We start from the raw sequence: 25754 nt of genomic DNA on the forward strand, positions 1-25754 counted from the left end.
CACCCTTTCTTCTCTGTTACATTGCTCCGGAACCGTTCATAGCGAGATGAAACCTTTATTGCATGACAGAGCAGACGTGGGCTTTTCAAAGAGACTACACATTTGTCTGTACGATGAAGTATGACAATTAAAAAAATCCTGAAATTAAATGAAATTGCATCATATTTACAGTCTATACTTCTCTGCGTTCACCTGCGCACCCATTACTCTCGTTTGAATTACTCACGGACCCGTGATCGGATAGATATGCCACGCATGTCAGATGAAAGAGGACACTCGGAGCTATCATTTGATACCAAGTACATCCTTCCGGGTTATAAAACAGACTAAGTGACAGCAAAATAATAACTTCATATAGCTGGACTTACCCCACGTTTTTGTCTGTTCTTGTGGCAAAGCATGTTTATAATCCGCTATCGCTATCGTGTGTTTCTCTATGGCAAAGCATGTTCATAATCCGGTTTTGAGATCCTAGCAAATTCCTGCATGGCATCCAATTCAAGGCTCACATTGCATCCCAATTTGTTCAACAAAGAAACACCTTTTTTGCCTTTACTTTGTTCATGGCAATCCAGTAAAAAGTTGAGAATCATTATAAGTGCATACACCATAGGCAAGCAGGCTAACAGGCAACCTCGGGTCAAGTCAGGTCAGATCAATTCGTGTCACAGATATGGAGCGCAGAAAGGTCATTTTACATCTCTAAATAAAAAATGGCATTTATTTCCGTAAATCACAAACCACATATTGCTGTAAATTGTTCAGCCCCAGAGTATCCCTCCAACATGGCAATTATATTGCCCGATTCAGGACAGTCTGCCCTACACACACATGAAATGCATGAAGAGCTATGAGTGGTGAGATACATGTCGAAATATAAGAATTTTTATATTACGCTTTTTATATTTTAATTCTTTAAAAATATAAATCAAAATCAATGCTAGTACTAATACATGAAATGATGGCAGATCTGGATAGCCTAGACTCTGCTGAAAAAAAACAACAATATATAATATGGGTGTGTGGCACTTACAATGACCAGAATAAATCCTTATGAATAAAGGTAGTGAAAATGCCCTAAAAACAGCTTAGAGTTCTAAGGGTTAAACACACATTGAAACATACATTTCACTATAAATGATAATGACAGTATAAAACTATAAATACATACTAATCACATCACTGGAACCTAAAATAATAATTAACATAGAACACACAACCTAACACCACACAACTCTGCCACTTTCCCATACCCAATCAGGGCACAAATAACCCATTTACAGGGTGCACTGGTTCCTTGGGAAAACAGGTTTTGCAGGACCAAAAAGTGAAAGTGTGCGTGTGAGGGTGTTTCAGTGTTTGTGTGTGTACGAGAAAAATAGTTTAAATGTTCCGAGAAGGGTTGGGGAAAAGGAGGGACTACCTTTTCACAGATGTCTTTAGATCACTAAACATCAGAGGTGTCAAGGTGAATTACTCCAGTCTCCATATTTTTTGACTGGAGTAATACATCTTATGATGTATTACTATTGTCTATCCAAAGTACAAAGTGCCTGTTTCGAAGTTAACTGATGGTCAAATAAACCAAAAATCTGAAATTGTTTGCACCTATGAGCTACCTAATTTTTAACCTATTTATTTATTTATATAGATTTGAATTCTGAACTTTGTCTGTGACGGCACAATGGTGTTTTAAGCCCCCAACGTCTTCTTCCAGGCAGCACTGCATGGAAGGCACTGGGGTTAGGGAAGGGTTAGTGTGATTAGGGTTAAGGTTAGAGTTAGGTGCCTTGAAGTCAACGGTGGGGGCTTAAAACACCATCGAGCTCTGTGACGTTGGTTTCAATTCCCTCTCTTTTTGACATGGAAAATCCAGTTTCACTCATCTCTAGCTAAACAAAACTAACTTTCTGGTATATCTGCCAGGTTATTACCCTCCTTTGGTTGAAATATGTTTAAACCTACAGTGCCTCTCATGAAAAAATGACAGGAGGTGGGATTTTTTTGTGTTTTATGATGAATGCTTCAATTACCTACAATTATCACTGTAAAACTGTTTGTTTGAAAGTCAAATCACATCAGTTATCATGAAAGGGGGTTGTGCAGTTGTCATAGCTCCACAATCTAGCAAACAGCAATAAAACCTGAAGACATCCTGTTATGCTAAACTTATGTAGGCCTATCATGCAGTATAACCACAAAAAACTGTGTCTGCATGACATATGGGTACATCCTGTCTTCTGTACATCCTGTTTGATCTTCTGACTTCCTCACTGGCTCAACTGGTGGTCAGAATTAGTAGAATGACAACGTATGAAGAATCCAGTGATGGGGGACTAATAAACAGGTATGTGTGCAAACTGGTTGTTTTCAGACAATTTTACAGAATATACACATGTAGCAACAAATCTGCTTTCAAACAGGTAATTTCAATACTAATGTCTTGATAAATATCAAAACTGCTTTGATACCTACGACTGATTCTATTATGAACACATGGTTAAAAGAAGACAGTCAGTGTTTCCCCAAGAAATCTTTCCATCAGTAGTGCTGTCAGTCGCAGAGTTGGTAACCCAGTTATGCCGGGCCTTAAGAAAAAAAAAAATATTTTGATAATTTGATTAAAATATTTGTGTGCTCAAATACAGTATATTTATTTGATTTAAAAATGAATGATTTGTTTTTATATCTGAAATGGTGGTGTTTTGATTATGGACAAATGTATCTATAGTTTAGACATTTGCCACACATAGTCTACTGATCTGGTGAATGTGTTGGATTATGCATGTATTATGTGTTAAAGGAGTAATCCGGCCAATTTTAACACAGCTCAGTTGATAATGTTCACGGAATACTGTCGGTCAGAAAAAAAACATTTAAAAAATCGGTGCTGTCTAACACGAGTTAGCCGGCTAACGGCTAAAGCAGCCAAAGCGCTTGCAAGCTAACCAATTAGGTAATCGTGAAAATTAATTAGGCCTAACAGTTTGACTAAACTATAGATACATTTATTTATTTGTAGCCTACATATCTAATTTATTTCTTCATTTATTTATTTATCCTGTCATCTTTGGTCCTCCATACTCCATTCAGTAGCATGCAGCTCATCCGCAGCTTCCATGCTGTTACAGTCTGTCACATTAAACATCGCAATGCTGAATCATCGTTATTTTGGACTACTATAAACTTCACGTTTGGTGAGATCGACTTCGGTATGGACTTTAGGCTATGAAACAACGGAGGAAAACAGGTAGGCTTACAGCTTAGGCTAGAAACACATGTTTATACTGTTGCCTCACAATAATTGGATTGAACACGATAGTGGTGTCATGTAAGGACCCTGTTCATGTTGCACAGCACTTGTCATGACATTTTGAGTCTGTTAGGAGGTACAAAGGTACAGTTTAGAACATGCCCCCATAAGGTAGCTTATAAGCACTTTGGTCGCTAGCTGGCTAAGTCGTGTCGGACAGCACCGATTTTTTTCACGTTTTTCTGACCCACAGTATTCTGTCAACTAAGCTCTGTGTTAAAATTGCCCGGATTTCTCCTTTAAGTATTTCAAGAAATTTAAGACAGCATTGATGCACAGTAAGCCTGAGAATTATAAAATGATAAAACTGTAAAGCTGAGTTCCATTTCAGTCCTTCCAGACCGCCAGAGGCAGTCAATAGACTAGTAGAAATCTATTGGAAATCCTTATGTGCTCACGCACTGGTTGAGAAACATGATATAAACTTCTGTCATCACATGACCATGAGACCTTGAGGCACCTCTGAAGTTTGCCTACAAAAGAGCTGCCATCTTTGTCTATGTAACCGGTGGTAATTGGCTCTGTGTTGTGATTGGTTGAAGTGGTGGTATAAAAATGGTGACGCCGACACAGCTGTTCCTTTCGTTCTTTTACTGAAAACCAACATACAGTACACAGCTGGGTGTTAATCTCTCCTTCCCCAACTCCTCTTCCCCAGGGTGACAGAAACGGGGCAGGTAACTCAATTACAATTTAAACATGAAATAAAGTTAATAAAACCCAACAAATACATTTTAAGCTACCCAGACAAATCGCCAGGGTCTAGGGAGTAATTCAAGGCAACACATTCAAAACCTAGCCTAGCCTCCCATTCAGACAGTGTAGCTAGTTAGCTCGCTTGCTCACACGCACACGGGAGCGTACCCATGTTCCCCGGGTCCTATGTTCCCCCGCTTTGTATGGGACCGGGGAACATAGGACCCTTTTTTAAAACCCTAACCATAACCATAATCCCGAGCGGGGAACATAGGACCCGGGGAACATAGGGATGACCCCGGACACAGAAATCAACAAACCAACCGAAATTCATCATCGCTAACCAGAGTACAGTACCCTTACACACTACAGTAATTACAGTAGGCTAACTAGGCTAATTAGTCACTGACTTATGTTACACCATGTGACGCTATGTTACATAACAAAATACATGAAACCAAACAAATTACCACTACAATACATTAAGGGAAATGTGCAGAAAGAAATAATATACAAAATCATAGTTTTAAAAGTGATGGATGGTAATGTAAAGAAGGGATAGATATTAGATTTAGAAAAGTGAATTAGACAGAAAGCACACCTCTTCCCCAGGGTGACAGAAACAGGGAATAGGTGAAGGGGGCAGGGACATAAAAATAAGAAAAAAGGAAATATTAGAGGGGGATAAGAGGAGGGGGCAGGAAGCTCCATAGACACCCAGAAGAAGAAGACACTGTGCATACATATGGTGTGTCAAAATAAGAACAATAAAAAATAACAATAAAAATAAGATGGGGATTTTGAATTATTGCACCTGTTAAACTGTTAAAAAAAAGTCTGGAATGCAAATACTTTGCTCCATACACTTTTTTCCTCTGCCTTCAGGTGGATACTGTGATCTTTAGTACGTTAAGATGGCAAACTTTGATTTTTGCTACCTCAGAGTTAACTTGCAATGCAATTTGCCATAGGGATTAACACCTTCCCACCAGAACACATATTTCCTTATATGGGCAAAGATGGCAGCTTTGGGTACTTTTTGTAGGCAAACTTCAGAGGCCTGTATAAATATTGATATGCGGGTCATACCGTTCTCTTGCATTCTTGCCTTGGTCTTGAGAGTTTTGGATTGCATTGAGCTACCATTCTGAGATGAGAGTAGCCTTCAACAGTAGCAGATTGCCCTCACAGGCTATGTTTCAGTACAAGTGGATAATTATCTCTCTGGATTTTCCTCCTGAGTTAAGTGAGTATCGAGTTGAGTATCCGTGTGTAACGGAGGCGCACTGAGCTAGCATGCTAGTTGCCGTGTAAGTGCTCACACCCCTAACCTTAAGAACGCCTCTAACCGCTGAGTTGGAAGCCTGGGCTTTTAAGCTCAGTGGTTAGAGCATTCGACTCTTATGCTAGTGTGTGTTGAGGTGGCGGGTTCAAAGGCCGTGAGCGGCGGACGAATTACGATTTCTGTTACTAGGGTTACCACACGTTCTGGTTTTCCCGGGATTGTTCTCTTTTTTTAATGTCTGTATGCTTGGCACTACTCACTGATATCATTGTTTACCTTATAGTTTTACGTGAGAATTTTAGTTGAGTGTCTGTGTGTTACCGATTCCAGTTACTGATGGAGCTCTCCCTTACATGATTTATGTCATTATGGTTCTATAAAGGACTGGAAGACCACATGAGTCTCTGGTCGCTCGGGAGGGTGAGAATGACCACTAAGACCGTCATGACCTACTGTATGTAACAGAATTTATATTGTATCTCACGGACCGGTCTCATGGTCACATGATGACAGAAGTTTATATACATGTTTCTCGACCAATGCGCAATCGCATGAGGATTTCCACTAGCCTGGCGGTCTTCTACTCCTTCATAGAACCATAGAACTATGTAACCGGTGTTCAATTGTACAAACACTATTGCATTGTTACAGTATGTTTGTTAATCCCTGTTAATTATCTTTCCATTGTTCCATACTGTATTGTATATGTTTAGATGCCACGCATCACACACACACACACACACACACACACCTGGAGAGCCGTAGATAATGCTCTTGGACCTCGCTGAAAATGGGGAATTTGAATTGTTGCCACAAGCCAGTTGAATATTTTTCTTCTGATGATCAAGTTTATGCTCAATTGAATCCACCACATCAAGATGACTACACCCCACTTACTACAAGAGATAGAACCAGAAACAGAGGTCAGCGGATCACACCAATCAGAAGCACCAGCCGACGCAACGATGTCCAACGTCATGCCCTGCATAGGTCTCAGTCTCTTAACTCTCAGCGGCTAGGTGCATGTATTAGATATTCGTCTTCTGCACAATCTCACAAAGATATGGAGTAAGTCTCTCTCTTTCTTTCTCTCCATCTCTCTCACACACCAACCCCCCCCCCCCCTCCCGGGATCTTTTATATTGTGTTTCTATTATTAATAATAATAATAATAAGTTGGAGTTCAAGTAGTTTTTGGCATGTATTCATAAAGTGCTCAAGAGCCAGCTTATCTTTAAAGAATAAATTGAAATTAGTAAATAAAAATGTGTATTGTGTGTGTATAGGGGGGTAATAGGAGGGGGATGATGAAATGGTGTGTGTTGGGGGTGTTGGTGTGTGTATGTGTGTGTGGGGTAATGTGGTGTGTGGGGGATGGGGTGTACCTGTGTATTTGTGGGGAGGGGGTATGTTGTGTGTTTGGGTGGGGGTGGGAGGGGTGATGAAATGGTGTGTGGGTATGGTGTGTGTGTTTGGGGGGTATGGTGTAATGGTGTGTGTGTTGTGGGGTAAGAGGGGGTATGTGTGTTTATGTGTGTTGGGGGTAGCTGTTATTATTATTACTCATATTATTATTGGTTATTTGATTGTGTTCTATAGTCTAAAGTTTTTGAAAGTTGCTTTGGACAAACTTTAAATCCTGAAATGTAAAAGTCTTGGATCTCCCTGAAAATGGGGAATTTGAATTGTTGCCACAAGCCAGTTGAATATTTTTTTTCTGATGATCAAGTTTATGCTCAATTGAATCCACCACATCAAGATGACTACACCCCACTTACTACAAGAGATAGAACCAGAAACAGGGATCAGGGGATCCCACCAATCAGAAGCACCAGCCGATGCAACGATGTCCAACCTCATGCCCTGCATAGGTCTCAGTCTCTTAACTATGATGCTGACCAGGTGCATGTATTAGATATTAGGTCTTCTGCAAAATCTCACAAAGATATGGAGTAAGTCTCTCTTTCTTTCTCTCCATCTCTCTCACACACCACCATATTGGGATTATTTTATTATTGTGTTTCTATTATTATTATTATAATAATAATAAGTTGGAGTTCAAGTAGTTTTTGGCATGTATTCATAAAGTGCTCAAGAGCCAACTTATCTTTAAAGAATAAATTGAAATTAGTAAATAAAAATGTGTATTATGTGTGTGTATAGGGGGTAATATGGGGGGGATGATGAAATGGTGTGTGTTAGGGGGTTGGTGTGTGTGTATGTGTGTGTGTGGGGTAATGTGGTGTGTGGGGGATGGGGTGTACCTGTGTATTTGTGGGGAGGGGTATGTTGTGTGTTTGGGTGGGGGTGGGAGGGGTGATGAAATGGTGTGTGGGTATGGTGTGTGTTTGGGGGTATGGTGTAAATGGTGTGTGTGTTGTGGGGGTAAGAGGGGGGGTGTGTTGGGGGTGGATTAATGTGTGTTGGGGGTAGCTGTTATTATTATTACTCATATTATTATTGGTTATTTGATTGTGTTCTATAGTCTAAAGTTTTTGAAAGTTGCTTTGGACAAACTTTAAATCCTGAAATGTAAAAGTCTTGGATCTCCCTGAAAATGGGGAATTTGAATTGTTGCCACAAGCCAGCTGAAAATTTTTCTCATAGAGATGATTATGCTCCATTGCGTGCGCGGCGTCAAGATTACCCAATAGCTACAGGGGATCAGGGGATCCCACCAATCAGAGGCACTAGCCGATGCAACGATGTCCAACCTCCTGCCCTGCCTAGGTCTCAGTCTCCTAACTATGATGTTCTTCGGCGACCAGATGTAGAAGAACAGGGGGCCGCTTGTATTCGGTCTTCTGAGAAAAAAACTGACAAAGAAGTGAAGTAAGTCTCTCTTTCTATCTCTCCATCTCTCTCACCCCGGATCTTTTATATTGGGTTTTTATCATTATTATTATTATTATTATTATTATTATTATTATTATTATTAAGTTCAAGTTCAAGTAGTTTATTGGCATGTACTCATAAAGTGCTCAAGAGCCAGCTTAACTTTAAAGAATACATTAAAATTAGTAAATAAAAATGTGTATTGTGTGTGTATGGGGGTAATAGGAGGGGGATGATGAAATGGTGTGTGTGTGTGGGGGGGGGTTGATGAAATGGTGTGTGTTGGGGGTGTTGGTGTGTGTGTATGTGTGTGTGGGGTAATGTGGTGTGTGGGGGATGGGGTGTACCTGTGTATTTGTGGGGAGGGGGTATGTTGTGTGTTTGGGTGGGGGTGGGAGGGGTGATGAAATGGTGTGTGGGTATGGTGTGTGTGTTTGGGGGGTATGGTGTAAACCATTAATCCACCCCCCAACACACATAAACAATACCCCCCCTCTTCCACCACAACACACACACCATTACCACACACACACACACACACTATACACACACCATTACACCATGGAAATGGTGTGTGGGGGGTGTGGGTGAGGGGGGGGTGATGAAATGTTGAAATGGGGGATGGGGTGTACCTGTGTGTTTGTGGGATGGGGTATGTTGGGGGTGATGAAGTAGTGTGTGTGTGTGTGTGGGGGGGGCGGGGTAATGGTGTGGGTGTTGTGGTGAAAGAGGGGGGGGGGAGTAATAATTATTACTCATTATTATTGGTTATTTGCTTGTGTTCTATAGTCTAAAGTTTTTGAACGTTGCTTTGGACAAAAGTGAAATTTAAAAGTGAAATGTAATTCAGGATTCATTTTAAATGTAATGTGGTAGAGTTTTAATTTAACATAGCTCATCCCTCAGTGTCCTGCCCTGGGATAGATGGCAAGAGGCAGCCCTGCTATAGACACATTTTATCAAATGATCTGTACAATTCCTCTCCATTCTGTCAAAGGGTGGAGTCTTCAGGCTGCAGAGCCCTGTGTCACAGAGATGACTCACAGAGGAGATGTGAATCCTGTGCTAAAGTTCCAGACACCAACCACTGGGTCCTGATGGAGCCTGATATCTCTGTAGGGAACGATGTCTCAACCTACAGTATGAACTCTCCTGCAGGGAGCTATGAGTGTTCAGAGACTGGTCTGCGTTGGTCATGTGCTGGTCCAGTCACGCTGCAGTACTATGATTTGCAATGGGAACTCTACTGTGAAGAGATGGCAAACACACATTACAAACCAGCTGGTCCTCTGATGGACATCAGGCTCAAGTCAGGAGACCTGAGGGAGATCCATCTTCCACATTTCCTGTGTTTGGGGAATTGTGAAGCATCTCTGCATAATGCTGTGAGGGTCCTGCATGGTCAGGACAGTGGAGTGTGTCTGGAGGTGTGTGAGCTGACCCGACACCATGCCAAGCTCACACACCCCTCCTTGTCTCCTCTGGGCTTGCTTCTGAAGACTGGCATTCGCCTTAGAGTCCACTGTGAGTTGCTGCTCTACAAAACCATCACCTCTCCCCTCACTCTCCATGCCTACCTGGTTCCCAAAGAGCGAGCAGCACTTTGAGCCGTGGAGGACCAGGAGAGGAGCAGTGGGGTGAAGATCTCCAAGCCCAAGCCGGAGAGATCCCTCTGGATGAAGAACTGATTTAGCATGAGGACCTCCTGCCCATCCACCATCACCCCCGAGAAGATCAAGCTGAGATACTGCAGCTTCAGTCCAAACTTCTTTGAGGTGTACTTCAAGCATGCAGCGGAGGCCTTTGAGATGGAGTTAGTCTGCGTGTCCACCAGAAAGTCTGTTTGGAGAGCTGAGATAAGGAGAAATGATTATAGCCAGACCAGTTGGAAGGATAGGGCCATTTTAGAGGAACAGAACAATGATCAATGCCAAACCAGTGGTAACTACAGGGACACCTCTGAAGAAGGGAAAAGTGATATTTGCACTGGGGGCAGTACGCACATCACAGAGATAAAGAGAGATGATCACTACCAGACCAGAGGGATTGACAGGAACATCTCAGAGGCAGCAGTGTTTGTGAACAGGCACAGAGCTGAGCTCATTGGCAGGGTGTATAACGTGATGCCTATCGCAGATGTGCTGCTCTCCAAGGGACTGGTCCACCCTGAGAAGTATTCAGAGATCAGAGCAGCTGCCACCAGTGAGGCAAAGATGCGAGAGATCTATGAGTGTCTGCGCTCAGCTGGAGCTGAGGGGAAAGCAGCGTTCTATGGAGTTCTATTGCAGGAGGAGCCCCACCTGCTCCAAGACCTGAGAACACCTGCATTGTAGACTAGATTAAACCAGCATGTTAACCTGACTACACCTGCTGTAAAGACTGACTAAAGTTGTTTTAAAGACCTGACTGCACCTTGAGGACAGAGGGGAACATCACAACTCATCCAGTATTTTCTGTGAGGACATCCATGAATGATTACAAATTTCAAATGAACTCTGCCTTTGTATGTGTTTCATGTAATAGCTTCTTCTAGCCTTCTTTCTGTTTATTGACCCACTCAGAATGTCTTTTCTGCAATAGATTTGCCATTGCAAATCTGCAATACTAAGGAATATACTGTATGCAGCATGTTCATATGATAAATTACTTTTAATCGACCAATTTGTTTTTCTCCAATACTAATGCGATTTTTAATTGTTTTTCTTTTGTATTGTTCTTTTTTTATTGCACTCTATTGCAATTAAACAATTTAAACATACACATATCAAGTACAGCATAATATTTGTGTATGCCCAGTGCAGTTGTTTGGCTAATTGTTGTGGTGTGGTTACTTACAGTAAGAATGGTGACCCTCTGTGTGTGTGTGTGTATGTATTTAATGATTAATTATTGATAGAGATGAGGGTCATGCTAAGGGAAGTAAGAGAAATGGAGAACACTGCAGGTCTGTAGCAGATTTTATTTTGTACATCTGTCCACAGGGGGGAAGAAAAAACCAGTGTATGGCATTTCGTTTTCTTGTCATTATTGTTCTTCATTCTTTCTCTGACTCTCACTCTGTCATGCCTTTCTCCCTCAGGCACAGCTCTGTTCTACCCCCCCCTCCCTTCCTCTATTTAACCTTGGTCCTCTCCCTATCTCTCTCTCTCTCTCTCTCTCTCTTCTTTCCCTCCCTTTTTTCTGTCTCTTTTTCTCTCTCTCCCTCCCTCTTGCTCTCTCTCTCTTCCTTTCTCTGTTTCCATTTCTCTCTCTCTTTTGCCATTGTTTCCCATGGAAACCTGATGCACAGCAGTTCAGAGAGATTGCGATAATAAAGTGTAAGACAGCAAATGTATTACCATGTCCTCTACAGAAATATGTTGATGGATATTTGTCGAAGCAACGCATAACTTTAATCCCTGATAATTTCTGTAGAATTACCACAGCCAATTCAGCCAAGTTCAAATTGAATTATTGAAAAAATTAACTTCAAGAAGGTCTATCACATTATTGCATTTAAAGAATCAAATGTGGCAAGTACTTCATGCTCATATTTCAAATGTAGTGGAATCAAAAGTATAGTATTTGTCTTTCAAATGTAGTGAAGTAAAAGTCACAAGTTTCCAAAAATATTAATACTCAAGTAAAGTACAGATACCCAAAAATCATACGTAAGTACAGTAATCAAGTAAATGTACTTAGTTACTGTCCACCTCTGAAAATATGTAGTTGAATTGACCTACACACTTGTATTTTAACACCGGTCATAATGGTGGTGGTACTTGGAGACCCAATTGTATGTGTGGGTGGTACTCATTGTGAAAAGTTTGAAAACCACTACCATTGGAGAGTTCTAGAACACATCAGCAGATTACTGGGTACAAATAAAGTCCTTTGTGTTTTGTGATTTTTTTATTGACAATGTACAAAAGACATACAAATAGTGTGCCTTTGGACACTACTGTCAAAAGGAGAATTATCCTGTAGGCAAAATTAAACCCAGATAAATAAGCCACAGAAGACCATTCAACCCAGAGAAAGTCACATAACCATTCCAATGACTCTGAAGCTGTTAAGTTAAGGTAAATTAAAAAAAACCCGGCATAGTTCCTCTTTAAAGATCTGACCTTCCTGAAAGACCTGACTTAACCTGGGTTTAGACACCCGATTGCATCTGAGGTCATTTCCCATCTCTCCCTCACTCATTTCCTCTCATCTCATCTCACATGGGTCCCCAATCATGCTAGTCTACCCTGGAGAAGGTGAAGAAAAGAGTACCCAGTAAAAAGTGCCCCCACATACTGAGGTGTCTGATATTCCTGACTCCACTCTGCAATCCTCTGCAGTTCGTTTTGAAGTCCCAAGATTATCAAGCACCACATTCTCCTAAAGATGATATAGTCGTCACTTGCCATATCCTGTTTTGGGCTTTGCCCTCTCTTGGGGACATTGCTCACAAAGTTTACAGTGTCCTTACTCCTTACCCCCAGACTCGCGCTGTCTCTCTGCCTAGTGTGCCACTGCTGTCTGCTGGATCTTAATACCCTACAATGGACTAAGCCATTGGCACTAGACATCAATCATGGTTAGGACCCGATCCCCCTTAGGAATCTCTGTGAGTTGCTGCTGTGTCCTGGCCGGTTTCCTCCTTTCGTAGTTTTGGCAGTGAAGTCTGTGTAAATCTTTTAAGAAAAAGAAGTGACTTAATAAGACATGTATCTTTTATACTGAAATTCCTCATACTCTGGTGTGTTGCATGGTTATAATAACTCAGAAAGAGAGGAAGAAAGTTATTCACGCATTGAAAAGAATTAATTACATTATATAATAAATAGGCCTACATTCTAATATACCATCATTGACACACCTAACTAGTTTACTAGCTGATGTATTTTGACAATATATTTGGAAACATTTTGCTAATGCTTTTCTTACGTTTTCAAAGGGCTTCTGAGCTGAAGCACAAAACTGCAAAGTTTTGCAACCTTACAGCCTTACAACTCTCCAAAATAAACCAGCCTTTATAAACCCAAGAAACAAAATGAAACATAGACACTCTATATGGAGTAGGCTTACTTACTTGAGAACTTTTAGTTTGCTCTGTGGAAGCTGCTTTACTTTTTCAAGTTCACGTAAGCCCAAATCTCCAGGCTCGTTATAGCTGATGAAGAGCTCTGTCAGGTGGCTGCAGGGGTTTGAAGCTAGAGCTGAGGCTAGAGCTTGGTAGCCCGTCTCTCCCACATTACAGCTACTCAACCTGCCACATAAGGGACACGAAGCAACCAAAGATCACATCATTTAGAGAAGCAAACCCACTGTTTCACAAACAGTAATTATTCTTCATCAGTGTGAATGGTCACATGCTGAGTTGGCAGTTAAAATAATAACATCAAAATGGCCAAACAATGGCCACAATATCTATTCCATGCTATTTTAAAGCATCAAGAAAACACACATTAATAAATTATAATGCATTATTTGGCTTGTATTGAGAACCTACCTCAGAGAGCTAAGTTTGCAATTGGAGTTCCTTAAACCATGACAAAGTTTGTTGACACCTCTATTCTCAATGCTGTTTCCACTCAAGTCAAGATATCTTAAACTTGAGTTTTTTGAGCCAAGACCCATAGCTAACAGTTGACAACTGTTATGTGTGATGCTGCAGTTGATTAACCTGTTTGGAGAAACAGACATAATAGATAATGTAGCATCAGTATTTTAACCTCTGTGTTTTTTTTTCAAAACGATCAAAGGCTTCTCATAAAAACAATTCACCCTGACGGATTCATAATTCAGCTGTACTAGTCTGACTACGTACTTTAGTTCATTTATGCGACACTGGTGGGTCTGAAGCACTTCAGACAGTCGACTCATTCCACTGTGTCCTGGGTGATTGTTACTCAGATCAATACTTGTCAGATGACTGAGATTCCGTAATATGGCCGACAGAAGAGATTCACAGCCACTCGGTCCAATTCCACATTTCGACAAACTGTAGAAAAGATCAAAGGCCACTCAGATTTTTATGCTATTGTATCACATCATTTCAAGGACCTTGAACCCTGTTAAGATTTGTTATGGAAACCTACTACAGTTTCAGGATGATTTCCTGTCTGCTGTTAGCTTGGGTGAACCCAGACGAACCTGTTAGCAAATTTAAATTTGCTCTGCAGGTCAGTCTGAAAAGGATCCCATCTTTGTAAATCCTTTGATGAATTAAAATATTTAGTTTGTTAACTTTCATCATGCCTTCCTGAGTCTTTCTGGTTGAACTATGTTTTCCTTTCAATAACATTGCTGTTAATTTCATATAACTCATAAGAATACAAGATAGAAGTTGTATCACAGTTTCATACTTGCATACAGTAGGGCTGGGCAATGCACCAAAATTCATATCCCGGTATTTTATATATATATACATATATATATATATATATATATATATATATATATATATATATATATATATATATATATATATATACAATAGTGGTGATATATATACAATAGTGGTATTTCCTACTAAATGGGTTAAATGTGCAGTTGTAATTCCAACTCACATTTAAGATGTCATAAAAATAAATAACATGCAGACAGGGTTTCCTTTGATACTTGATATATTGTATAAACCAAATAGCCTATCAAAAAGAGGCTTATCTGGAAATATGACCTCTTTGATGGAAGAAACAAATTTATGCATCATTGCCTATAATATTCAAACGTATTTTTTTTAATGAATGAAGGGTAAATAGGCCTATGTGTTTTCTTCTAAAATCCAGTAATGCTTTATTAAACATTAGGTTGGTCAAGATGGTTATAAATGCTTTATTAAGCACATGTAGATGGCCTCACCTAAGTTTCTCTAGCTTACAGCTGACTTTCTCAATGCCACTGGAAAGCAATGCTACTCCAGCATCCTGAATGTTATTGTCACTCAGGTCCAGCTCCCTGAGGTGAGAGTTGTGTGAGCTGATGACTGTGGCCAGAGTTTCACAGCTATTCTCTGTCAGGTTGCAGGAAGCAAGTCTGTCAATGAAGACCAGATGATTACAGCACACAGATGTACTGTTACGTATCTACCTTGTAACATAATCTTCCCATTTCAATTGCATTTAATAACTACAAATGTAGTTCATATGAGAGAACATTTACATAAAAAAAGAACTTTATTACAAAAAAATATGGTTATCATGCCATAATTAGGTGAAGTAGTACTCTATGCTCAGAATCCCAAGTTCTTGGGATTGGTTTGATTGCAAAGCAGTAGGCCTACACGTTTTCAGAAAATACTGTACATGCTATATCTGCACTGTAACTGTACTTAGATTAAATGTCTGGTAAGTGAATGAACAGGTGTGTAATGAACAGGTGTGTATGTAGATAACAAAAGTGATCAAGGACATGACTCACTCAGCTCTTCTGCTCTCCCTCAGCACTGGACGCATCCGAAAGAGGCTCTTATCTGACGGACGTGCCGAGTATTTCCCCAAGTCAAACACCTCCAGACTGCTCTTGGACATCAGCAGCACAAACACCAGTGCAGACCACAGTGCTGGAGTAAGAGTGACTTTCGACAGGCGTCTGGACCTCTGGTACTCCTGGATCTCCTCCACCAGAGAGTCGTCATTTAGTTCATTTAGACAATGAAACAGGTTGATGGATGGCTCTGGGGACTGGTTGATCTGAATTCTGGTCTTGATGTAGTCGATAACAGCAGCATTGCTGGATGAAGTGCTCCTGATATGTGGGAAAAAGGACTGCAGAAGAGTTTGGTCAGGCTGGAGAGCACTAAAACAGAGACCCAGAAGGAAGCGCAGAAACAGGTCGAGATCTCCATTAGGCTGCTGCAAGGCTTTGTCCACTGCGATTATTTGAAGGCCTGAAAGAGTTGATGCGGTGAACAGACTAGCCAGGTTGGAGTTTGGAAGTCCCTCAGACTCCTTGGAGTAGAAGTGCAATAAGACATACAGAGCTGCGAGAAATTCCTGAATGCTCAGATGCACGAAGCAGAACACCTTCCCCTGGTACAGTCCACACTCCTCTCTGAAGATCTGGGTACACACTCCTGAATACACTGATGCCTCTGTGACATCAATGCCACACTTCCTCAGGTCTTCCTCATAGAAGATCAGATTGCCCATCTCCAGCTGTTGGAAAGCCAGTTTCCCCAGTTTGAAGATTATCTCTTCTTCATCTGTCTCTTTTCTCTCTTTGTACTTCTTTTTGATGTCTGTCTGAATGACCAGAAAATGTGTGTACATCTGTGTCAGATTCTTGGGAATGGCACTAACGTCTTTTTCCTTAAACAATCTCTCTAGAACAGCGGCTGAAATCCAGCAGAAGACAGGAATGTGGCACATGATATGGAGGCTCCTCAGTGACTCAATGTGCGCTATTACTTTCTCAGCAAGAGTTTGATTTCTGATCCGTTTTCTGAAGTATTCTTTCTTCTGTTGGTCACCAAACCCGTGGACTGCTGTGACCCTGTCCACGCAGTCTTGGGGTATTCGGCCAGCTGCTGCTGGTCGTGAAGTGATCCAGATGAGAGCAGAGGGAAGCAGGTGTCCTTGAATTAGGTTTGTTAGCAGAACATCCACGGATGCTGCTGTTGTTGGTTTGCACAGTTTCTGATTTTCCTTAAATGCCAGCGGAAGCCGACATTCGTCCAAGCCATCAAAGATGAGCAGAACCTCATGATGACCATCTTCCAAAACTGGAACACTTTCGAATTCACCAACAAAGTGTTTGAGAAGCTCGGGCAGACTGAATTGCTTAGCTTTCAGTAAGTTTAGCTCGCGGAAGGACAGTGGAAATATATATTTGATATCTTGATTAGCAGTCCCCTCAGCCCAATCCAGTACAAACTTCTGCACACACACAGTTTTTCCTATGCCAGCAATGCCCTTTGTAAGAACTGTTCTGATGGTTTTGCACTGCGCTGGCAGTGGCATAAAGATATCACTGCACTTGATGGGTGTATTTTCTGTATTTCCCCTGGATGCTGCTTCAATCTCTCTGACCTCATGCTCCTCATTGACCTCCCCCATGTCCCCCTCGGTGATGTAGAGCTCGGTGTAGATCTCACTCAGAAGAACAGGGTTGGATGGACCTTTGAGGACATGCTGTAGTTTGGTTCTAAGATGGGACTTAAGTTGCTCTTGGATTATCTCCTCAGAGAGTATAAAGTCAGATCTGTCAATCAATAGACAATAAAATGTATTTATTTAGTGATTTCACTACTTTTGCTGAAGATACTGTATGACATAAGACAAGTGCACAATGCTTGGTAAATAATAATATATGAAATTCATATTAAGTTCAAACTATACTGTGTCAAAATATAGATGTTTGAAATTCTTAATTGCCTATTTGATGCTAAGCACACAAACTGTACCAATTAGAGTAAGGGAAACCAAGCTACCTTTTAACAAAAGTACCGTTAAAGCAAGCTACAGTCAAAATGTCAGTTTTCAAAAGTAGTCAAAGTTTCTGTAATTTTCAGAGAGGAAAATTTGTAACTTGTGCTGTGCAAGATTTGACAGGAACATATGTAACAGGGGCTTATGATCACTGACTATACTAACAATAGTAACATGCATTACAACTATCAATGATGCAATCTGTTACAACTAGCAAGCATGGCTAGCAAATGAAATAGATTATGGTTTTTGTGAATAGACTCAAGTATGATAACTAAAATGGTCTTCATAAAAAACACGCTGTTTTACGCAAAACAAATTTACAGATAGACATGCACTAGATTAGGAAAATGACAATGATTTATATTACATGGTAGCCTGGCTAGCGCCACCACTTCTCAATGAGACGTGGTCTGGGAACCAAACGTTCATTTTCTCGTATTTGAAAAAAATGCCCAGATCCGTTTATTGGGTGCCACGGATGTCTATCAAATGCGTCTGTGCATAGCTCATCATCGTCTTGCTTTCCCACCTGTTCTGTGATTGGTTCCCTATCTCAGGCGAAAATTTACTCCATGGTCTCCAGGCTGCCTTAGCAGCGTGAATCAAATCGCGCGCAAGGCAGCATGAGAACACCCAGGCTAATTACATGGACAGTTATAGACAGTACTTGATTTGTAAGCAACTATTTCATCTGTATTTTGAAAACAAGACAAACCCACATCCACCAATATTTTGGTTTTGAATGATGCATGGCTATTGCTGTACATTTGACTTTAACCCTTACGGCTCCCACACACAGCTGCGTTCCGTCAACGCATTCCAGTGGGTGTTCCCGACGGTAGCTATGCAAATGACTTGAAGTAAAACCGTAATGTGATTGGTTGGTGCCGTCCGTAGATTGGCCTGATTGGCCGGTGCCGTCTGTCGGTGCAGCAACAGCTGAACTCCTCAACGTGAGCAGCGGGAGAGCGGCCGACGACGGACCCACAATTCAGTTCGGCAACGGATCACGTGAGCCCATTTAAAGTAAATGGGATGCGTCTCCAGCAACGCGATGCACGCAGCTGTGTGTGGGAGCCGTTAAGGGAAAATTCCGTTTTTTAGCACTTTAAGGCCCTTTTCTGGTTTGTTTTGGATGAACTAGAGTGGTGGACACCGAAATTTTGACGATTGGTCCTGTCTCGACTTTTCTGACTCGTTTTGAATCGCCTTTGACTGCTCAGGGTGGCTGCCAACAGGCATACTGTAGGCAACTCAGACATGTCCTAACAACCCTTAACGTTCGTTTTCAAAACTGTGCAACTCACCGAGTGGTTAGTGGAGTTCGTTGACTATTAAAAGCAAATATATCGGCGCAATGTATGATTCGTATTTGAACCTGAAGCATAGACGGTGGCGCAGTAATATCAACGTGCAATGAGTCTTCCAACAGAAATCAATGGGATTTTACAAAATGCCAAATAAAACACGACAGAAACTGTATTTCCCTGCGCTACTTGTTTTGGAACATCAACGAACACCACTAACCACTCGGTGAGTTGCACAGTTTTGAAAACGAACGTTAAAGGAACCATATGTACGATTGTGGCAAAAACTGGTACTGCAATCAGTTTCAAATTACTGTAGAGCGGTGTATCCCTTCCCCCTCCCCGCTGACTCGAGGTTGCCAACCCAGATGCCGAAACATTATTGACTTTGTGATTAGTAGATAGGTGGAGGGTGGCGCATCAGGCCAAAACACAACATGACATGACAAAACACAACATCAACATCAGTTGAGGGCTGCAACTTTTTAAATGACAATATCCTGGCCGGACTACTGTTGTCAGTGATATAAGTATTGGAAATTAACATGATTTCTTAATGTCTAGTGACATATCAGGGCCATTTTATGATTAATTGAAATATATTTCTTACATATGGTTCCTTTAAGGGTTGTTTTAGGATGTTTGAGTAGCCTACTACAGTATGCCTGTTGGCAGCCACCCATGAGCAGTCTGAGGCAATTCAAAACGAGTCAGAAAAGTCGGGACAGGAATAGTTCATCCAAAACAAACCAGAAAAGGGCCTTAAAGTGCTAAAAACCGGAATTTTCCTTTAATTGCCTATGGACACTGTCACAACGGTCCACAACATAGGGACAGTTTAACAGAGTGACTATCTGTGTTTTGACGAGAATTTGAGAAAAGAATGTGTTTTAAATTAGTGTTTAAAATCCAACACCCTAAATGACCTAAATGTAATCACCTGGAATCATTTTAGTCTTATCATATCCAGGTGCCTACTTAAACCTGTGCTTGGCCAGAGCATCTTCGTCAGCCACACAGTGAGAGAAACCAGGTGAGCTGCTGTGGTCAGACCTGTTTTCAGGTGCCTACACTCACCTGTTATCATGTGCATACATTCACCTGTTTTCAGGTGCCTACACTCACCTGTTATCATGTGCATACATTCACCTATTTTCAGGTGCTTACACTCACCTGTTATCAGTCAGATCCTCTTCCTCAGATTCGTGGTAAGAGGTATCAGGTGAAGTCATGGTCAAGTCATGGTCCGATGTGCATGAGTCTACCTCAGTCTGGAAGCTAAAGAGAATTATGATAATCATAACTGACAGAATAGCTGAATATTTTTTTCATACAAATGTACTACTGCGTAAGATACAAAACACCTATTCTGTGACTGAATTCATTAATATCTTGACATTAGATTAGGCTTTGTTTGGCGTTTTTATTGAGAAATGTTTTCTCTCTCTTTTCTTTCTTCTCTCTGTCTTTCTCTCTGTCTCTCTGCATGGGCAGGTGTCCGAGACAGATACCTACCTTTGGCTGCCAGGAGAATGTCCCTCTCCTATGTAAGGTGGCTGGACCATGGAGTTGTCAGTTTTCATGGACACACAGCTGGGCACTGGGGACACTGGTCTTTGGTGTGGACCACTGTAGAAAGAGGGACAGTTCTAAAACACATTCTCTGTCCCTCTCTTTCTGTGTGTGTGTGTGTGTGTGTGTGTTATATACATAAATACGTCATGCCTGCTTTGTGGTAGACACATTGTCCTTCAGTATGACTTGTGTTGCCTTATTTCTAATGACTGTTTAAATCCCACACTGATACTGACCTGTGACGAGCAGAAGAATGTCCTTGTCCTAAACGGGGTCGTTGGTCCATAGAGTTGTCACTCTTCATGGACACACACCTTGCTTTGGCAGAGGGTGATCTCTTGTGCTGGATAGGGCTGTAGATCACACACACATACACACACACACGCACACATATACATACAAACATGCAGACATGCACACACACACATGCACAGAAAGATACACATGTGCATGCATGCAGAAAGACACAGTTACACACACACACACTCTCTCACTGATTATAATACTACATGAGGATTACTGTAACATCATTCACAACAGCGATCTTTAAGATCATTACTGACATTTAAATGTATTTAGTATTTTTACATACAGTTGAATACATGTAGATAACAAAGGAAAGCCAGTGTATGGACACATGAATAGTCACCTCTCTATGATATCTGCATCAGTGCGTGTCCCAGACTAATAACTACCTTTGACCGGCAGGAGAATGTCCCTCTCCTAATTTGGGTGGCTGGTCCATGGAGTTGTCACTTTTCATGGACACACAGCTGGGCACTGGGGACACTGGTCTTTGGTGTGGACCACTGTAGAAAGAGGGACTGTCGTCAAACACATTTTCTGTCCCTTTCCCTGTGTGTGGGTTTGAGTGTGTGTCAGAATTGAATTGAGAATGACTCCTAAATTCCAATTCAATTCTTGAATGGTCAAAAACAGGATGTAGAATTACAATTCAAATTTGAATTAAAGAAAGTAGAATTGAAATTCAATGAAATTCAAAGAAATTCATATACATAATTTAAGGGTATGTTTAACAATGAAGCTTACAGTATATGTCAGATATGATTGCTTCAAACACAGAACTTAACTTAAAACAGTAACCAATTACATTTTCAAAGTAACATTCCCAAAACTGAATGTATGTGAGATTCAACACATTCTTTCTATTGTGTGACTGTGGACGTGCTTTGAATTGCCATGAATTTAATTCCACTTCCTGTCATTGTGGTAGACAAATTAAGTATGGCTTGCTCTGCCTTACTAATAATTGTTTAATCCCACACTGACCTTTGACGAGTAGGAGAATGTCCCTCTCCTAATTTGGGTGGTTGGTCCATGGACCAGTCACTTTTCATGGACACACAGCTCGCTTCGGGAGAGGGTGATCTCACCTGCTGGATGGGGCTGTAGATCACACACACACACACACACATACACACAAAGAAAGATACAGTTACACACATACGGACGTGCATGCACACACACACACACACACACACACACACAGAAAGATACACGGTTACACACATACACACACCCTCTCACTGATTGTAAGACCGTTCACAACAGAGATCTTTATGATCATTACTTTTACATTTAAAGGTATTTAGTCATTTTACATACACTTGAGAAGATGATGAGGGGAGACCAGTGTATGCCTACTACAGACAAGAGTATTTAGTCACCTCTCTATGGTAGCTGCATGGCCTTTAAATGCCAAGGGTTGGACCATGGAGTTGTCACTTTTCATGGACACACAGCTGGGCACTGGGGACACTGGTCTTTGGTGTGGACCACTGTAGAAAGAGGGACTGTCTTCAAACACATTCATTCATTTTCATTGTCTCTCTCTCTTTCTCTCTGTGTGGGCATGCGTCAGAGAATAATTCCTACCTTTGACCGGCAGGAGAATGTCCCTCTCCTAATTTTGGTGGCTGGTCCATGGAGTTGTCACTTTTTATGGACACACAGCTGGGCACTGGGGACACTGGTCTTTGGTGTGGACCACTGTAGAAAGAGGGACTGTCCTCAAACACATTCATTCGTCCTCATTTTTATTCTCTCTCTCTTTCTCTCTGTCTATCTGTGTGGGCATGCGTCAGAGACTAATGCCTACCTTTGACCGGCAGGAGAATGTCCCTCTCCTAATTTGGGTGGCTGGTCCATGGAGTTGTCACTTTTCATGGACACACAGCTGGGCACTGGGAACACTGGTCTTTGGGTAGGACCACTGTAGGAAGAGGCTCTATCATAAAACACATTCACTGCCTCCCTCTCTCTCTCTATGTGTGTGAGTAAGTGAGTGTGTGTGCAGTGCACACAGACATACAGTACATTCATGTAAGTGTGTACTTGGGTGTGTTAAAGTCAGAGCAGGGCATCCCTCTCTATCTTCAAAGACCTCCTGAAGACTAAAGACCTCTTCCAAGAGTACTTCCTCTCCTAGCAACAGCTGGACAAGCTTTATCTAGCCCTTCCCATTACCCTTTCCCCTACCCTGACTATCCCTCTCCTCCCTTCCTTGACTTCGCTTGAACTGTTACTCTAAGCTATATATTAGTACTTATTACTGCATTAGCAATATCTTAGTGGCACTTGCACCTTTTGTACCTTTTTGTACTTTGTAGACAAAGCAATTCAGTCCCTCTTTGTGAGACACATTATCCTTCAGTATGACTTGCATTGCCTCATTTGCATTGATTGTTTAAATCTTACCCTGACCTGTGATGAGCAGGAGAATGTTCTAAACGGGGTGGTTGGTCCATGGCCAAGCCACTCTTGATGGACACACAGTTAAATACAGAAGAGGGTGATCTCTTCTGCTCGGTGGAGCTGTAGAGCACACACTCACACACACACACACACACACACACAGCTTACTTCTTTATTTGTGTCAACAATTCAGAATTAATATTACATAAATTGCTCAGACGAGGTTCGGTCATGTGATTCTGTTGACAATAAGAAAGCAGCAGTACAGCAGATGTTAATCATACACACAACACAGTATCTAGCCAGTTGTTTTGTTGTTGCAATCCTGAGACCCCTAGTGACCAGCCTATGTACGTACTAGCAGGTACAAGAGGCTGGTATTTCACCAGCTTTGTTAAAAAGGCTTTCTCTAGACATGGATCAAAACAACAGCCTACTTCCAGAATGAATACATTCTTATTGTTCTCTTGAATCCTGTATAACAATATAAGGTCTGATGGCATTTGTGTCACAAAACACATGCATCTCTACATGGCACAAAGAAAACATTTGGGGCTTAACAGAGCAGTTAATATGTATTGAGACTGTAGGTGAAAAGATGGATGGTACACTTTTTGACATAATGTCCACAATCGCTCACAGTGATGTTTTTGTCTTTGATCATAGATTCTGAAGGAACGACATATGTGGTTTCTGCTTGAAACAACTGTAGGTTGACACCTGTCCAGTTGCAAAGGTCATTGAGATCAGGCCAATCATGAGATCTAACCCCAAAGCTGATGGGTGGCTCTAGTGTTGTTCGCCATTTGGTTTCTATCGAAAACCCAGAAAAATGGGGACTTTACGCTTCTTGAGCTCAAGAAGAAAAGTCACATGGGCCATTTCTCTATGTTATCATCGCTGTTAAGCTTTTTGTTAAATGCACCAGTCTTGTGGTGAGGTAAGTCCTCTTGAAGTCTGGAACACCCAAGCCCCATTCACGTCACGCGTTGTGTGGTTACTTAGGCCAAGCCATTTTCTCACTGTCTATACTTTTTTGTTGTTTAAATCCTGCAAGACTTTTCTTGGAATATTCATTCTCTGAAGCATCTTGCATCTGTTTGCATTAACGACGACAGTTACGATGGGGATGCAGGATGAGTTGGGGTTGTTTAGTGGAGAGACTGTGTATGTCTGTATGTGTGTCTGAGTGTCTTGTTAGTGTGCCAGTCATCTAACAGCATACATCCTGCCTGAAACTACAGACACAGACCGATAACCCACATCCTGTTCATAAATGTGGTTTTTGACAAAATTAATGTCAAAATTGCTACACATTAGATAGTAGATAAGATAGATTGTTTTATTTATTATTGTTGTTGTTGTGCTGAGATGTAGTACATTTTAATGTCATATGGATTGGGAGTCTAGGTGTTGCATACACACATAAGTAGGTGCAAGACCTTATCTATTGCAGGGTTTCTCAGCTTGGTATACTGTAAGTGTCAATCTTAAGTCAGTGAAGGGAGTTAAAGGTCCACAGCATTGCGTAGTTGTAGGTTTTTAATATCCATTACCCCAGCAGAAGACACAACAGTGTGTGTGTGTGTGTGTGTGTGTGTGTGTGTGTGTAATAATGTCTTACATTTTACTGTGTGTTCATGTCTTACCTCACTACTGCCGCTGTCTCTGTACTGCTTTGCATCAGGCGACGCACGGTGGCAGTTCCCCCTGCTGTGCATTCAGTGCGGATGGGTGTGATTTCCAGGTGTCCCTCCCCAGAAGACACACATGGTAGCGTTTAAAGGTACAGTTCTCTCTTGCTACTGATCAGCCCAGCCCTGACATCAGCCCCTCATCCTCATCTGGAAATACTGTAGGACCACACACAACCACTTAGCAAACTACAGTTATAAGACATACAGCAGATGTTTATGTTTGGAAGTGTAAAAGCCTACTTATTAAGTAACCATTAAAAAACTTAAGTAAAAACAACCAGCCTAACAAAGATGACAAAGATGAACAAAGATGACATCATGAACAAATATGACATCATCATGCCTGATTTAGCGTGATCCAAATCTAGGGCTTGACAGACGGCATTCATTAACTTGCGTTTATTTGTTCAGTGACATTCAATTTAAACACCACATCGACACCATAAAGTGAAGTTTCAGAAGAAGCTTGTTGTAAACGGTCCAACCCGCCTGAGCTTGCTTTTATCCTGGCACAGAGTCATCTGGCAAGCATCCATTTCACATACAGTATGCCTGACGTCTGTGGTGAAATTCGACAGTCATTTAAAGTGGCCATAAATGACAACACCAGATCCATATGTATGGACTCCCCAGCCAGCCGCCTCAGACATAGTCTCTCTCTTATCTCGCTGTGTGGTGTGTTTGTGTTGGTACTCACCGTGTGTGCTGTGGAACTCACCCGGCCGTGGCAAAATGGAATCTCTATCAACAAGGAAACTTTGCCCTGTGTTAAACTGAGCTCCTCCTCCTCCTGCCTGTGAGAGGAGTGACAAAGGTTAGGTTTCCATGGGAGACAATGGGGAGGGAAGGAGGAAGAGAGAGAGAGGGAGAAAGAGAGAGGGAGAGAGAGAAAGGGAGGGAGGGAGAGCAAGAGGGAAGGAGAGAGACAGA

General features: G+C 41.5%; 2 protein-coding genes across 10 annotated transcripts; one reads left to right on the plus strand and one right to left on the minus strand.

The window, feature by feature from the left end:
* The first annotated feature begins 9802 nt into the window (after positions 1–9802).
* On the plus strand, positions 9803–10789 carry LOC125308725. Its single transcript, XM_048265290.1, has one exon. It carries the CDS (start codon positions 9824–9826, stop codon positions 10460–10462), a length of 639 nt encoding a protein of 212 aa, XP_048121247.1. The 5' UTR covers positions 9803–9823; the 3' UTR covers positions 10463–10789.
* A 1204-nt stretch (positions 10790–11993) lies between these two features.
* Positions 11994–25674, minus strand: LOC125308773 (protein NLRC3-like). Of its 9 annotated transcripts, none has more exons than XM_048265363.1 (17): positions 25522–25674; positions 24777–24980; positions 23131–23247; positions 22532–22645; positions 22309–22422; positions 22101–22211; positions 21703–21819; positions 21108–21221; positions 20649–20765; positions 20353–20466; positions 20011–20115; positions 15519–17300; positions 14961–15134; positions 13927–14100; positions 13609–13782; positions 13189–13365; positions 11994–12790 (listed from the first exon to the last, which is right to left on the minus strand). In XM_048265363.1, exons 2-17 carry the CDS (start codon positions 24809–24811, stop codon positions 12712–12714), a joined length of 3618 nt encoding a protein of 1205 aa, XP_048121320.1. In that variant the 5' UTR covers positions 24812–24980; positions 25522–25674; the 3' UTR covers positions 11994–12711. The 9 variants fall into 9 exon arrangements, with proteins under 9 accessions (XP_048121320.1, XP_048121318.1, XP_048121319.1 ...); XM_048265361.1 differs by having other exon boundaries at positions 23131–23261; positions 25522–25670; XM_048265362.1 differs by having other exon boundaries at positions 23137–23261; positions 25522–25669.
* Positions 25675–25754: the final 80 nt, after the last annotated feature.

This window comes from Alosa alosa, chromosome 15 (assembly GCF_017589495.1).
Source record: "Alosa alosa isolate M-15738 ecotype Scorff River chromosome 15, AALO_Geno_1.1, whole genome shotgun sequence".
Classification (NCBI taxonomy): Eukaryota; Metazoa; Chordata; class Actinopteri; order Clupeiformes; family Clupeidae; genus Alosa; species Alosa alosa.